Genomic DNA, 17,142 nt, shown 5'->3' on the forward strand with positions numbered 1-17,142 from the left:
CGTGGTTTTTCAGGTTGTCCAAGAACGCTCGGGTATTGCATGGAAAATGTGGTGTGGATGTGCACTTTCTTGGTGAGAGAGTCCGTAGCCGGCCTTCAGTTCTTCAAAGAGTCTACGAGGCAGAAGAAATGGAGCACTGGGTATTATATGAAAACAATGAATCATGGATCACTACATCAAAAACTAATGACGTATTGTATGGTGACTAACATAACATAATAAAAAAAAAAAAAAGACATTACGAGCCACCAGTATAAAGCCGGGATCACGGATCTCTGAGGAGGTGCATACCTCCAGGAAGTGGGGGGTTGGCTTTGGAACTGGAGCAGGACCAGTGTCTCGCTGTCCTCACCCCAATCCCGGCCCTGCTTTAAAGTTTAGCTTTCCCATTGCCCCGTGCTGTGACCCGTGGGAGGGGTAGGGTCATGAGGAAGATGCAGGCTGGCTTCTCGGCTCCACCCCGCTCCTGGCTCCGGGCTCTGGGCATCACTTCCCTGTTTTGTAAAAAAAAAAAAAAAAGGACAAGAGCCCAGCTGCTTCATGAGCTTATAGTGTGAAAGAACTGAAACAGCCTGTGGAAAGTTCCTAGTCCGGTGACTGACTGTACATGCTAGACTGGTGATAAATGTGAGCGATTCCTATTAGGTATAGAGAGGATCTAGGATGCTTATTTAGTGAAGATAAAAATCGTTCCTTTAATTGCCTGGCTAATAATGAACTCATGAGCTGCCCCCAAGGGCACGTGTTGTTACTTAGACACGTGTGGACTTAGGTGCTGAAGCACAGGCTGCAAGGGTGGAGGCTGCCGCGAGCAAGTCTCCTTTCCAGTCTCAAACGCAGTAAAACAAGAACAAATCACAACATAACACAAAAGCGCTAACGAAGCCCAGCAGGATGGTCTGCAGCTGGAATCTATGTGCCATTTTACGGACGGATTGCATTGCGCTCCCAGAATAGCAACAGGCGAAGGAGGGAACGGATACAGAGTTCTGGGCTGTCCTTGTGCTAAACATTCTTTTAAAAGAAAACAAAATCTCCTATTTGTTAATGTTAAAATAAAAATGGGAAAACCCTGATATGACTTTCAGGGGGTAAGGGGAAGCACTCCAAATGCCTGAGTTCCAAAGGGATGCATTTGAAAATGACACATAGTTGATCTTATCCTCAGCCGTAAATTTCCAGGAAGAGAAAGGAAAAATCAAATAAAAAAATGTCAAGTTTTATGTCAATGAAGTAAAACGAAGGAAAAAAATAATCGAACAGTCATACATATAAAGAGTCCTTCCGTGAAAATGCCCAGTGTTTACCATGTGAAAGCATTTCACTTGGCAGGAGGCCTGAAAACAGGCTCACGTTCTAAAAATAGCACCCACCGTGTGCCATGCTGGGACCGGGTGGCCACCAGCTCAGGGCTCCCCAGGACAAGGGTGGGACCAGGCGTCTTTCTCGTGGCTGTGAATCAGGACTCTTGAATTCTGTGCTGGGCACCCAGGTGCCTCTCAAAGGCTGTGCACATCTTCCCAGACCAAGGAGCCCCACTAAGCAGCCACAGTCTCCATACGTATCCCTGTGTTCCTAGAGTTTCAACTAATACCGACAAGAGAAAGAAAATTTTGCCTAGCCCAGTGGTTCTCAACCAGGGGCAGTTTTGCCCGCAGGGGACACATGGCAATGGCCCTTGCCTGCCTTTCCTGCAGAACCCTCTGCCACACGGTGCCTGGGTGTATTTTACGTGTTTTTGTTTTTGCATAGGGTGTTCTTCCCACTGTCAAATCATCCCTTGCCTCAGCTCCTCTGCTTTTCAGCCTAACAAACACTGTTCTTCCTTCATGGTTTTGTGCAAATGTTGCCACATCTTTGAAGTGTCCCTGGGTCCTCCAGAGTTGATAGCTTCATATTTTGTACTCACTCCTTATAATTGGTATGTTTATTTACCCCCTAGAAAGTGAACTCTTTAAAATAAGGACTGTACTGTGGTCATTGTTGGAAAAATTTTAAATAATTCAAATCCACGAAAATGGTGTAGCCTGTGGTAGGCCCTGAATGGGTGATTTAATATAGGGATGATGGATTGATAGATTTAGGGGTAGATGGAGGGCTGGCTGGCTGGCTTGGATGGATGGACGAGTGGTTGGTTGGATGGATGAATGGATGGATGGATGGACATCAGTATTTTTTAAAAGCAGACAGGGTAGACATTTTATATAGTACCAGTTTCACAATGAATAACTTACAGATGTAAAATTGTACTTAATATACTATCGAAATGACCGCTAAGCTATGAGAGTCAATCCAAGATATGAAGCAAAAGGAAAATGACAGTGCTCCTCACAGATTCTGCCAGAGGTGCTATTGTCCTTGCAGGGAAAAAAAAAAAAAAAAAAGGAAAAAGGTCCCTTTGATTATTGATCCACCCAGCAGTTTGAAAAGCAGAAATAACCCCAATCCTTGTGTTGTCTGCTCTTACAGGTCACTGGGAACAAAATGACCTCTCTAAACTTGGCCACCATATTTGGACCCAATCTGCTGCACAAGCAGAAATCGTCAGACAAAGAATTCTCTGTCCAGAGCTCAGCCCGGGCTGAGGAAAGCACGGCCATCATTGCTGTGGTGCAGAAAATGATTGAAAATTATGAAGCCCTGTTCATGGTAAGTGGCTCTTCTTAGGCAGGACACCTCAGTAAGCTGCCTCGTGTTGCTCTCGGGCTGCATACGGAAGCTCACACACACCATCTCTGGCCCGCGGCGCCCGTCATTGCCCGAATTCATTGCAAGCCGGGCAGTTTCAATAGAACTAGAAATGTCCAGAGCTCTGATGTCACTGGAAGTTTGTGATCCCATGTTTAAACAAACATATCCCAGTTGTAAATTGCATTTTGTTGTCCCCTAAGCCACGGTCACATTTTGGAGTCATTTCATTATTCAGATAGTGAGGTCCTTGCTCAAAATATTGATAGCACCCTTCTTTGGGGAGTTATATGTGGCCCTCCTGAATTCATGCAATTCATAACCATCCCCATCAATGGCACCTCCTCCAAGGTCAATCTTGACGTCTTACCTCTTCCATGAAGCTGAAGCTTCACCTCTCTCTCCCATGTCCTTCTCATGTCACTTCTCTGTCCCTCGAACCCCATCACTGTTCTTATTGATGTTTATCTTACTCAACATTGTGTTACGGTCATTTATGACTATTTCCCTTAGTAGTTTATAAATGCATCTGAAACACGGGCTGTGCCCTTGTTATCTTCTCCCTATATCCTCTGTACGCTTTTGGAAGGCCCTCCATCCGGCAGGCACTCAATAAATATTTTTTTTTTTATTTGTATTGAATTGCCAGTTCCTGTTTTCTTTCAAAAAACTGCACTGCTTGCTCCAACTTCCCTTGAAACATTAGAACAGATGCCAAGTCTCTTCTATTTCTGTTCGCCGCTCATATTGCATGTCAGAATTTACAGGAACTTTCTCCATGTTTCCTCTCCCATTTCTCCTGTCAATTTGCAAACGCTCACCATAAATCTCACCCTGTTCCACTAGAGCCTTGTGTGGTTCTTCCCCCAAGCGTGTTAGTTCCCTCTTCCGCATCTCCTTAGTATTTTGTCTACATTTATCAGATGCCTTGCATCAGATTTCTTTCCACGCTTGTCTCTCACCGACGATATTTTTCTAAATTTGAGAGCCATTGCTTTAGACTCTTTGCCCTCTGCGTCTGCCCTTTGCCCTCTGCCATTGCTTTAGACTCTTTGCCCTCTGTGTGATCGTGCCCAAGTAATTCAGCACTCAACAAGCATCGATTTCGGCTTCCGTGAAAAGGGAAGGTTAAAAGTACGCCCTATTTCCCAGGGTGGTTCCCAGAATCATGTGCTGTGTGCAAGCGTTCTGCAGGCTGTAAAAGTCTATGTAAATGTTAATTAATAATCTTGTTAGTTGAGCAGCATGAGCTGGCCCAAATCTCAGTACTTCGGCACACCAGGCATAAATATCTTGTTGATGTAAAGTGTAATCAGATGTTTGTCAGACAGCTTTGCAGCTAACGATTTAGAGACTTGAGCTCCTTGCGTCTTGAGATCTGCAATCCCCCAGGATTTTATGGGCCAAACCTAGAAGGACCATCCATCACGTCTGCTCAAATTGCATTGCACAAGCCATGCTTAACTACCAGGGAAGCTGGGAAACGGATTCCTGCTGGATGCCCAGGAAGAAGAGAAAATGGATTTACACACAGTGAACAGTTCACTGGGGTAGAACGGTGTCTTGCTCCTCCTTGAGTCTCTGAAGTGCTATCCCTGTTTGCAAACAAGGAGCTCTCAAAAAATGTGGAATTAGTCATTGCCTGTGTATAAGTTTCACACTTCAGCCAAAACCCTCATAATTAATTACATATTAGGATGAATCAAGTAACTGAACTTTTCAACATTTTCTTCAAGTTTTAAGTCACATGTCATCTTGCCAAGCAGTCTTGGTATGACTTCATGCTCTCTGGATTTTTTTTTTTTTTAACAAAATAATACCTCTCACAAATCTTAATTCTGTTCTCGAAATTCTGTATTCTAAGCAAAGTTCTTTAGATGAAACCACAAACCATCAGGCATTTCTTTTCCACTCGGATACTAACACAGCCCTTCCTGGCCACCATTTCCTGCCGCCCGGACTACAGAAAACAGCAGAAGAATGTCAGTCCTTCGGTTCCACCTTCCCAGCATTTTCCAGACATGCTCTTCGCTTGCTCTTCTCGGGAGACATTGATGTCCAGGGTCTCTGGAGTAGAAGTTCATATTTGTGCTCACCGGTTGTGGTCTTTACTTCTCAGTGAGACATTTCCTGGCCACCTTGTCTAAAATACAGCGCCCCCCCACCCCCACGTGCACACACCGTCACTTCCTGTTCCCTCTCGCTGCCTTTTCTCCGTGGCACTCATCACTACGAATACAAGGTTTTACTAAGTTCTCCTGTTTGTTGTGTGTTTCCCCACTGGAGCGCAGACTCCACGACAGGATGAACTTGTGTCCGTTTCCATCTACTTTCTTTACTGCATTCCTCCTGTGCCTGGCACGTGGCAGAAACACAAGAAACATTGGTTGAATTAATGAATGACTTGGTGGTAGTTCTGGAACATATGATTTCCGTATTGTTAATCTTTACTCGTTATACATATGAACAGGTTTAGACGTGGAGGAATTAAGGATACCTTTCCAGAGTAAGTTAAAATTAATATAAGCATTCTTGATTTCCTTAGACAGACGATGGGAATTATGTGTTGAGGAATAAAAAGGGAGGAGAGGTGAGACGAAGATCCCCAGCCGAGGTCAGTAAAAAGCAAACTGGCTCTGGATTCAGAAAGCTTTGCTCTAGTCCTTTCTTTGCTCCACATCAGCTTTGTGACCTCACCTTCTGAGATGTCTACTTCTTTAGTTATCAGAGGACGAGGTTAGAATGAATAAAAACCAAGATCCCTCCTACTTCTAAAATCTACACGCTCCTGTGCCCTGGCCCTGACTTGACTTCTTTTATTTCTATAAAGAAAATGAACCTCGTCACTGGCAGGTCCTCTTGGCATATTTGGCATTTCAGAACCTCGTTGATTATCCTAAGCTGCTGGCTGGTTGGCAAAGCTGGTCTGCGTGGGTGGACAAAAATTCGGTCATGTATGTCGCTGTTTCGTTTTGTTTCTTAAAGAAGCTTTCAGAATGAGCACAATAATTCCAAACAAGGGCGGCCGAAGCCCGATGGTAAAAGATTGTTAGCCATCGTGCTGTTTCAGGCTTTTGGAGGGGTTGATGAGCTCAGAAAGGGAGGCCTTGCTCCCCATTGGCATTAGAAAGGAAGACTTGTTGGGAAAGGTGGCAGAACGGATGGAAGGGTCATACAAACCCACAGAGGCCTGGCGACCACCCAACGTTTGTTCTGAGGGTTAATAATGTCCTTCATGTCCTGATGTTGAGACCGCCTCTCCCATGGGGGAGAGGCATCTGTGTTAGTGAGAGAGGGCCGAAAAGAACCTGGCTTTGTCCCACCATGCAGGAGAGGGACCTACATTCAGAGGCTGGCGCAGGCTTCGAGAGGCTGGCTAGGACAGGCTTTCACACCGGTTGTTTGCTTTTCAGCCACTGGGTGGGAAATTCTCGAGCTGGAGAGAGGTCCTGGTAACAGCCATCGTGATCCCTCTCTCAAAAACCGAGGCAGCAGATTGTGCCAGTCGCTCTCAAACTGGAGCGTGCCCCAGAGTGGCGAGGACAGTTGCCAAACATTCTGATTCCCGGGCCGCGCTCCAGAAAATCAGTTGGAGTAGTGCTGGGATGGGGCCTGGGAATCCGCACTTGCTAATGAATGCCTCCTGGGCATTCTGGTCCTTTCTGAACCACACCCTGGGAAACCACATCTTGGGAAACCCCTAAGGTGCAGGAAAGACCAGGAGCTTTGGAATGAGCTACCAGAATTCACATCCTTACTCGGCCATGCATTTGCTACGTGATCCTGGGCCCGTGCTCAACTTCACTGAGCCTTTCGGTTTCCTGTTGTACAAAAATGATATGAGGTTACCTCCTTTATAGGATCATTTTGAGAATTAGAAATGACATTTTAAGATACTTGGGACAAGAACCGACATATACTGGGCACACAGAAAAGAAAAGATCGATCCTGTTACTATATGAAATGGATAAGATGCCGCCCTATCCCAGCACTTTCAAAGGTGTCCCCTGTGTGGAGAAGCCCACCGGACCCACTCTGCAGAACAGTGTGAGCTGCACCCACACATCCACACTCCTCCTCCCTTACCTGGCTCTTCTTTTTTCCATAGCACCTCTCACCTTTGAACTCACTGTGTAATATACTTACCTATGATGCTTATTGAAACCTAATAGAATGCAAACTTTCTGAAGACAGGGATTTTCATTTGGCTTACAGTTCACTGACGTCCCGAAAAGCAAACGGGTGCCCAGTAATGATTTGTTGAAATGCATTTCTGTTGTTTGTTTGTGTTTGGTTCAGTGCCCATACCCCTTCGACTCCCTCACCTTTAACAGTATCTCTGCTATCAACAGTTGAAAAACTGGGTAACATAAAATGGTATGCTCTGGGAACGCTGCAAATAAAAGAGAAGGCTCGTGCCTATCTAGAAACGCTCACTGGTATCATTGTAAGGTAGAAGGCATTCCCCCACGAAATCGTTAGCGTGCACATTGTTCCGAAAGCTGTTGCTTCCATCACTGATCTGGCAGTCCCATCCAGGAAAGCTCATCGTTGCTCCTGGAATTAATAAGAGCTTCAGAGCAGAGTGGAGAAAACTTGTCAGCTCATTCTGAGGGCTGATACTAAATGATTCCTACCAGGGCTCCTTTTTTGGAGAGAGGGAAAGAAGAGAAGGCACCACCCTTCCAGGCTGATGAACAGTCCGGGGTGCAGTGGAGACGTGGGAACGCCGGCGCGCTCCCAGCCCGCCAGTTCGTCAGCCTGAGCTGGGGACCAGCACCGCGCACATGGGAATTTTCAACTGAGAACCACTGGGAGCAAGGGTCAGTGGCCGACGTGAGGATTCCAAGCTTTGCTTCGTGTTCCCTTCACTCCCTGATGCAAATTGCAGTTTCTTAAAATGGCTTTTGCATGCCAAATCAAAAGCAGTCAAGTCATGATCCAGGTCATCAAACAAGGAAGAGCCCGTACCAACATAGCCAAATAATTATATATGATGTCCATTTCCTTTTTTTTATACAAGCACTGTTTTCTAAAGAACCACTGTTTATGTGCCAGGGGTTGGGCTGGTCATTATGTACATCATCAGCTAATCTAAATTTCACCACCATTTCGTGAGGAGTAAGCCAAGATAGTTCGCCCAAGTGATGCAGCAACTAAGTGAATTATTTCTACAGCATGACGCCTCCCTGCCCGAAAGACAAGGTGCCTTAATGTGGTGTCTCCAATATGGAGTCCGTTCGCGGGGGAGAGAGAGACTATGTTAGCCGGTTTGGAAATGGGGAGCTAAGGAGACGCTTAACAGCATTCATCCCTCTGGACTAATCGTAGCACCGACCCGCTTGATGTTCAGGCTAGCAGGTGGCAGCGAGAGCCGGTGGGTGTTCCTGCTGGAGCCTGCTCACCTTGTCCCTGCCCGCAACGACGGAACACGTGTACCGCTGGTGACACAGGCGGAGAGGGGCAGAAGCAAGGACTGCTCGATTTTCTTCATCTTCCTTCCTCGCGTCTTCCCCCAACCACAGCTCCGCGAGTCCTGGGCTCCTTGGCTCTGTCTGTTCACTCACGTGCCCCAGTTGCCAAACACACTGCCTGGCATGTGTCAGGCCCTTGAGAAAAATGTGTTGAACTTCATGCATCCTGACCCTCCAGATCCACCCAGAGCCCCTTCCCGTGACATGAGGCCATCCTCTGCAACAGTCCCACAAAAGGTTCTAGGCTGGGCCTGCCCATGTTTGAGCTTTTGCTCCCATAAACAGCCCGAGTGCTTAGTCATTTCTTTCAGTGTGTGTGTTAATTTACAAAAATGTCATCATGACTTCCAGTGATACTTGCTTTTGCTGGAAAGTGGTAGAGTTTGCAATGCCGAAGCATCCTTCTTGGTCCAGTGCAAAGGGATGGACTGGTATGGAACACTCGGAGTAATTCAGGTTTGTTATAGTGACTTAGTAAATGGAGAAAACTTGAGCCATTTTCCCCTCTCTGTGGTTTATAGAAGAAACTACATCCTTAAGTGTTATAGCCTAGGCAACCATTCAAGGTTTCATTTTTAATTTGATAGGGTGGATTTTCATTGTGACAGTTTTATTCCTTCGTATGTGCAGTGTTTACATTTTTTCTCTGAAGCAGGAGAGTCCAAAGTTCTTTTGATTTTTGAAATAGCATTCTGCTTTGAAGGAACACATGAAAATCTAAGGAGTTGAGTCTCCAGATAAACACAACCATAAATGGTACCCTTGGAAAATATCTAAACTTACTAAATAGTTGACTAAAACCCAATAGAGATTTTGATGTGAAACAATAAATTGTAAGTGAAAAAGCCGTTGGGGCTGGGTTTTGTTTCTTCACTCCGATGTGCAGAATTGGTTGATTTTTTTTAAAGTAGTCTATTTTTCACAGTCCTCCTTAGTTTCCATTTTGCTATATACAGAATCCCAGAAGAAAAAAGATAAAATGTGTTTGGTTATGGAGTCATACTTTTCATTTTTCCTTTTTTTTTTTTTTTTAACGTAATCTCTATGCCCAATATGGGGCTCAAACTCATGACCCTGAGATCAAGAGTCGCATGCTCTACTGACTGAGCCAGCCAGGCTCCCCTCATTTTTCATTTTTTAAAAAAAGATTTTATTTATTTATTTGAGAGAGAGAGAATGCACACACAAGTTGGGGTGAGGGAGCAGAGGGGGAGGGAAATGGAGGGAGAGGTCGGGGAAAGAATCTCAAGCCGACTCCGCACTGAGCTCGGAGCCCCATGCGGGGCTTGATCTCACGACCCTGAGATCATGACCGGAGCCGAAACCAAGAGGAGCTTAACCCACCGAGCCACCCAGGCGCCCCTCATTTTTCATTTTTATATTAACGGGAACAGTAGTTTATGAACATGTGAGAACATTTCTGATGATCCTCACCTGGGAAAGGAAATTTATTTTCCAACTCTAAAAATTAATAGCAAGGAGATTTTGCTAGAGCATGACACTGGTACTAATTTAAAGCAGAGAGAAGCATCTATGCAAAGGTAACAGAACCAGTGTACATGCACCATGAAGACCAGTAATTCTGGGTTCTTTTTTATTATTATTTGTCGCCATTCTGACAACATTTTTTGAGCATCCATTGGGTAGGAAACGCCACCTAGCTTGTGTTCTGGAAGAGTACGGTATTGACCTGCGAGAGTAAGCGGGTGAAGGGTCATGGATGTGCAGGTAGGAGCTTCAGGAGAGAAAAGAGGAGGGAGCAAAGAGGAAGAAGAAGAGGCATAATTGAGAAAGCATTTGACTGCTAGGAGAAGAAAACTCAACTGCCAGTGACGTCACAGAAGCAGCCTAAGGGGCGGGGCTTAGTGGCTCACCGGCACTTTCGCTGTCTCTGCTCTGCCATCTTCAGCTACAAGACCCTGCAGTTATTTCCAGCATCTCTTGCGGCCATCATCACATCCAGTGATGAAAAGAGATGTTTCCAGAGCCCCGCGTGGGGTACCCCAGCCAGGATTGGCACACGTGAGCCAGCCCTCGCTGCGAAAGAGGCTAGCTGACAGCGAGCTACAACGTTAGGAGCCTGGATCACTTCTGGGCAGACAAGTCAGATCGTCCTTGCCTTTGGGCAATTTACCTTCTACCGATGTGACCAACCGAAGACTTGAGGTCTGGCGGAAGAGAAGGAACCAGCAGGGAGAAGCTACATGGAGTTGGCTTCCAGACCGTTGCAGCTGAGGGCCCAACAGATCACAAACTTCAAATCTAGAAATTCAGGCAGAGGTCAGGGGCAGAGACATATCAAGAGGAAATCCCACAACTTAGTCACCCACCCAAAGTGTTAAGCAAAGGAGAAGAGAGTGGTGCTTCTCTGCGGGCACACAGGATAAGAGGCAGAGATGGATGTCTGTGAGTCAAGAAAAAAGTCACAGAACAAAGATTGGCCATCTCCATGTTATCGGCTTTTATTTGGTTCTTTTAAGTGTTTAATTTATTATTTTGTCTATTTCTAACAAAATCTATTATTCTGAACCTCTTCGCAATCGGTAAGGTACTTTCAAATCTGTTGGTCCTTTTGATCCTCATCACGCTTCCATAAAGGTAAATGGGACAGATAGGATATGCCTGGATTTTCAGATGCAGGAGCAGAATCCTAAAGAAGATGGTTGATGTATCCAAGTTTACATGACTTAATTATAAGCAGCAAAGCTGATAAAAACTGGACCTTGGGGGCTATCGACTCTTACTCAGAAATTCTTTTGACAGCGTCCTGATTTCCTGCAAAGGAGCATATATAGGAATGATCTGTCTGGATATTTCTGACTTACCGTAAGCTCCTGTTTCCCCTTGACTTGTGTTTCTCTGTTAAGTATCTAACTTCACAGAAAATGAATGCTCACAATTGAACTGAGCCAGTAGTTTGAAATTTTTATTAAGTAATAGGAAATGAAACATGCAAATAGGGACAAATATTGGAGAGATTATTGGGAAAACAGCAGTGGAGGCTGTTACACAAATATTACAAGTCAGTTCTAGGCATAATTTCAAATTCTCTACCCTAATTTTCCCACTGGCCTCAATTTTCTGTACCATTCCTTTAACAACAAACAAACGTGGTTTTATCATGAATTTTTAAAGCTGCTTTAAGTCATTTTGTAACAAGATGGGATATAAATAAACTTATTAAAATAATGGATTATGTACACTAGAGTCAGTCTTAGCTAATAGGAAAATATTACCTACCCTTCCTGCAATACAGGGATCCACATTTTGAAACTAGCTTTTTACTTATTTGTAAAGAGTGTCTCCGAGCCAAAATGGTATCATGGGTCTTTTAAAAAGACACTATAGATAGATTTATAGCACTGACCCTTTCTATTTGCATTTGTTACCAAGTAAAAGTCATGTACGCTATGTAAAATAAACCTCAATGATTACAATTGGTTGGGAACCAAGCCGAGTTGAAAGAGTAAAAACTCTGAATTATGGAATAATTTAACAGAACGTTATGGAAAGTTATGTTTTAAATAATGATACTTCCTGTAACCTATTTTAATAGTGTACCCAAGTTAATAATTTATCATTAGACATACTGTATACTCTCAACAGAATTAATATTGTGATGCTTGCAGCACTCCGAAGGGTATACATGAGGGTTGTTTATTCTTCAGTGGGAATGGATTGGTGCTTGGAGCAAAATTTTTTATTACGTGTCTAAGCATAGAAAATTTTAAATTAAACTAACTGGATGAAAAACAAATATTTTTCCTCATTTGCTCACGGAATTTTCTTTTAAAAAGTGTTCAGGATATACGTTTTTGGCTTATATTATTTTTTGCTTTCTGTTCATTTTTCAAAAAACGAGTTCTCTCCTCATTTTTACCCTTCAGACATTACTTTTTTTTTTTGACAAATTGATATAATAGTGTGTATTTGTTGGGTCGTGTTGCTTGAAAAAGTTGCAGTGAAAATTATCAGTCTTTATTTGTTTAATTTATTCAATAAAGTAAGAGAATCGAACCCCTCAGCCTTGACCTAAAAGCCCTGCCCCTTCTCTTCTCCTTCCGTTCTCATTCCCAGGCCATTGGGTATGAGAGCTTTAAATGCCATCTATATGCGTCTCCCGCATTTCTCTGTCCAGCCCAAGCCTCTCTCCTGAACGCCAGAGCCTTATTCCCAGTTGCCGACTAGATCTTTCATTTGGATGTCCCACAGGCCTCCCCCTTTGCCCCCCTTACCCTAGCGAAGCCACCCTTCTAGCCGTGACCCCCAGCCTCCTCCTCCTGCAGCTTCTCTACACCAGTCAGTGTCAGGGGCAGCCCCGTGCTTCCGGGTGCCTGCCTCTCGGCTCCAAACATTGAAGGCGTCTCTCTTCTTCTCCTTCTCCTTCCCTCTTTCTCTCCGCAGCCAGCAAATTAGCTAATGCTATCATCTCTCTCCTCGCTGTCTCCAGGGTCCACAGATTTCTCATCGGCTCACCATCCTGGTTCAGCCCTCCGCCGTCTCTCTTCTGGATATAGCAGTGGCCCCCCTGTGCACTCCCTGCGTCACCCCCTTGCCTCCCTGCAGTCTGCTGTAAATGCAGCAGCCAGCAATGACAATTCACGGTAGTCCTCTGCTCAAAACCCCCAGTGGCTCCCCAGCCACCTAGAGAGAGAGCAGATGCCCTTATCATGACCCGTAAGACTCCACAACATCTGGCCTTGGCTACCTGACCCACTTCCTACTGCTCGCCTTCTTCCTTATTCCTTCCAGCCTCGCTGGCCTCCTCTCTGCTCCTGACTCACGATCTTGCTGATTTTTTCTTCCTTCTGCTTGGAATGATTTTCTCCAATTCCTTCGTCAACTTCAGTTCTCTGTTCAGATGGCAGTTTCTCTGTGACCTGCCATCCTACTTAGATGGCACTTCCCCGCCCCGCCCCCTCCCCGCACAGCCCATTGCCCCTTTTCTGCTTTGTTCGTCTTCGTGTGATCCACGCTGTGTTTGCTTTGTTTATTTGTTAATGCCGGTCTTCCCATATTGATTGTCAGTTTAAAGGAGACAAGGATTCTTGTCTATTTGGTTTGTAGCTGAATCCCAGCATCCGGTGCCTGGCACTCAGTAAGCAGTCACCAAATATTTATGTAACGAATGAAAGGAAGGAGGTGGGAAAAGGCCAGAGTGAGAAGCGCAGTGGTTGCTGAAGTAGAGAGCGTGTGAGGGTGGCCGTGTGTGAGGGGACAAAATGGCAAACGTGAGGAAGCGAGTGGAGGGCTTCCACTGTAGGGATAAAAAGGTTTCTTGAAGCGGGCCGGTTAGCTCAGTTGGTTAGAGCGTGGTGCTGATAAAAAGGTTTCTTGAGCAAGCGTCTTGATCAGAGCACTCGGACAACCACACAGAGAAGAAATTAGATACCGGTGGTGAAGGAAATAGCTAGTGTCTAAGTTAGCAAGCAGTTGCATCAAAGGCCCATGAAGGATGTATCTTTCTTTTCAACTAAAATCTCGAAGTAGTTTAAGGAATTGGAGGTCCACAGGCAAATACGGCTTCAGGCATAGGTTTACCTAGGACTCATGATATTGAGAGATCCTTTCTTTCCATTTCCTTCTGTGGTTTCTTTGATCATCAGCACCATCCTCAGGCCCCATGTGGCTTCTGGCCCTGTATTGTCTCTCTCAGATGCCTCGGGGAAATTCTCCCAGCTTTTCATTACCTCGAATGGAGTCACACGCCCGTTGTGCAGGCAGCCCCGGTGTTCGGGGAGGGGAATGATGGTGGCCCTCGACCAGCTTACACATCACCCTTGAGCTAAGGGTTGGGGAGCAGTTGATTCTTCCGAGGGAACTTTGGGGCAGAACTGTTACAACAAGAGGGAAATGGAAGCTGGTAATGGCCAACAGATGCCCACTACAAAGGGGTAACAAGGGCTCGAACTTGGATCAGTGCAGTAGAAATGGAAGATAGAGGAAAGAAGGAACAGGCCTCACAGAGATGAAGTCAAGTAGGTTTCCTGGTTCTGAACAGGGAGGGGAGAGGACACAGAGAAGCTTGAATGCAACCCAGATTTTGAGTTTGTGTGAGTAGGGTTTGGCAATGTCATTAATGAAGATTCAGGATGAAGTAGGAGGAACAGATTTATGAGGGAAGGAAAGCGTTTTGTTGTTGCTTTCTCATCCCTGTTTTTATTAATAAAATTGTTTCCAGCTTCTCAGAGCTCAAGAAGAATTGAGTTCTGCAAGAGGCAGGAGGCAAATTCTTCCACCCGCCACTTATTCTCCGAAGACTTGGCCCTGCAGGTTTAAGAGCCTGGTCTCTGAGCCCTCCTGTGAGAGAATCAGATGGAAATGTTGTTTCCGCTCAATAATTTGAATTTCCTTACTCGAGCCACCAGCATCCGTAGAGTGAAAAGCCCGTTGGAGCTGAGTTCAGTCTTCTCATAGAACGTTTTCACACAATATTGTGGCTTAGGATTATAAGGCCATCTTCTAATGTGCTGTGGGTTAGCCTAGGGAAACGTGACCCTCAGCTACAGAACTCGAATGAATGCCTTGTCAAATTCTGAAGCAAGAAACTTTTTTCATTGTTGATGGACCAGGATGCAAGGAAGGGGTGAGTGCAAGCAGAAAATGATAAAATGACTTGGGCCAGTATAGTAGTCAGCATGTTTTTGAGTGTTTACTATCTGCCAGGTACTGTTCTAAGTTCTCAGTGTATAGTAAGTCATTCGATCACCACAGCAACCCTTTGTGGTGAGGCCTATCATTCTCTCCACTTTACAGATGAGGAAACTGAGACCTAGAAAGGTCACGTGCCTTGCCGAAGGTCCCACAACTAATAAATGGAACTAGGACTCAAACACAGTCTGGCTCAAGGGCCTGTCCTCTTTTTTTTTTTTTTAAGAGACAGGGAGAGAGGGGGGTGGTTGGGGTGCAGAAGGAGAGGGGGAGAGAGAATCTTAAGCAAGCTCCACCCCCAGCATGGAGCCCAACATGGGGCTCCATCTCACGACCCTGAGATCATGACCTGAGGCCAAAATCAAGAGTCGGATGCTTAACCGACTGAACCACCCAGGCGCCCCAAGGGCCTGTCCTCTTAATAAACTGATCATATATTCCAGACTTGCCCAAGACAGGTATAATTTATGCCTGTTGTCTTCACATAATTATAAATAGGAACTCTAGAAAGTGTCCCCATTTGGACAATAAATTATGAACACCGCCCATCCTAACCATGATATTTTGCTTATTCAAAGCCAAGAAAATCTTATCTGAGCAATAGAAGTATCAAGTGATTAGGCTCCCTCTGCACTCATAAGAGGGGTGACAATTTGGGTTGAATATGACGTTTTGGTCATCATCCACTTTGTCCTAAGAATTAAACCGGCTGTATGGGTTGGTGTAGGTTTGGTTTTAATGGGCAAATCACTCTGTTCTGACTTTTAAGGCTCTGTTTTATGTTATTGTAGAGTTGCCAATGATCATAGTTTTCCTCTTTCTGGAATGGTTTGATTTATGCCTCGACATTTGGCCCCTCCAGGTTCCGCCCGATCTCCAGAACGAAGTACTGATCAGCCTGTTGGAGACCGATCCCGATGTGGTGGACTATTTACTCAGAAGAAAGGCCTCCCAGTCCTCGTGAGTACACCAGTTGCTCGTCTTCTAAAGCTGCCATGGGGATTCCTCTTTTCATTTCTAAAGAATTAGAGAAGTTTACATAATTCCACACAGGGTAACTGGCAGTGGAGATGTGGCAACTTTCTGGCAGATCTTGTCAGCCCACCTACCCGGAAAATGCTTCAATTTTCCTAATCCACATATTAAATTAGAAAGTGCTTTATGGGGTGTTGCTGTTTCATTTTTGGCTTTTTTAGCCCCTCGAGGTCCGTTTGACTGTGTTTACTGGAAAAAAAAAAGAAAAGAACTAATAAATCCCTGGCGAGAAGCTCAAAGGACTCTGATGCACATCAGTGATTCTACTTCTAGAATCCTGATAGCTGTACTTACGGGTCCCTTAGGCTGCACCTGGATGCATCTTACTTGTGTAACTTGCCAGCGCAATTGACACATTACCAAACCACAAGACAAGCCTCTCCCGAGGCCTAGGTGCCCATTTAAAATTAGAGGTGTGTGCTCTCCTGACTCTCCGCTCTTTATAATTAATATCCTTTTGGTAAAAATGCATGCTGGGCTCCACATGTAGCCATGTTTGCAGTGAGTAAAGCACAAGCCATGCTGTAGGCCCTGCTTTGCCGCCATTTTTGCCCCCAAAGGAAGACCATTGGATATTGCTTGAGCCAGATTTTAGGCTTAATCTCAAACATTTGGTACAGAGGCAGCATGTGTGGGGGTGCTGAGCACTTGGCAAAGCCAGTGAAGAGGGTATTATGGCGTCATTAACCAGGAGCCATGTTGCCACCATGACGCCAAACCTTAAATTTGTGGCGGGAAGAGTTGTTGTCATCCTTTCATGAAAGCATCCTTTACGTTGTGCTTTTAATTTACTGAATGTCAACAGCTCTAAGACACATTTTGCCCCGTGTTTTATCATCTCTGAAATGGAGAGTCATCGTATAATCAATGGCATGGTCTAATATAAATCACAGCATTTTTTGTCTTTCTTAGCTGTATGTAAAATAGTGGTCTGTCTTACTCCACGGTGTCTTGGAAATATTGACACGTGTTAAATTGTTCCTTTATATTGATGTTGAATTTGAGAGATTAATTTTCATTTGAAACTATTTCAGATATAAAAGCTTATATTATTTAGAGAAATGTAGGGAAACGAATTCCACATGGCTCACGCCTCCTTCTTTCCTGCATCTTTGCATGAATAGCAGCGCAAGATCCAGCTTCAGTCCATTTCCTGCAGAGCAGGGAAGAATTTTTAAGTGGCTCATCTTTTCAAATGCACTTTTTAAAAATTCATCTTTGTGCCAGTTATTATCAGGCCAGATTCTGGTTCAAGTGAGGTGTTTCGCCTGGATTCGAGCCCCAAGAACCACGA

The 17,142-nt window shown here is 44.9% G+C and overlaps 1 protein-coding gene across 4 annotated transcripts in view; it reads left to right on the forward strand.

Annotated features, from left to right (window-relative positions):
- The window catches only part of ARHGAP6 (Rho GTPase activating protein 6), a 242,810-nt gene that overhangs the window by 208,609 nt on the left and 17,059 nt on the right, over positions 1 to 17,142 (forward strand). For all 4 annotated transcript variants that reach the window (XM_078065257.1, XM_078065256.1, XM_078065258.1 and 1 more), the window contains exons 9-10: positions 2,470 to 2,649; positions 15,676 to 15,773. In XM_078065257.1, the coding sequence (XP_077921383.1) occupies positions 2,470 to 2,649; positions 15,676 to 15,773 (278 nt within the window). The remainder of the gene's footprint in view (positions 1 to 2,469; positions 2,650 to 15,675; positions 15,774 to 17,142) is intronic.

Source organism: Halichoerus grypus, chromosome X (genome assembly GCF_964656455.1).
Source record: "Halichoerus grypus chromosome X, mHalGry1.hap1.1, whole genome shotgun sequence".
Lineage (NCBI taxonomy): Eukaryota > Metazoa > Chordata > Mammalia > Carnivora > Phocidae > Halichoerus > Halichoerus grypus.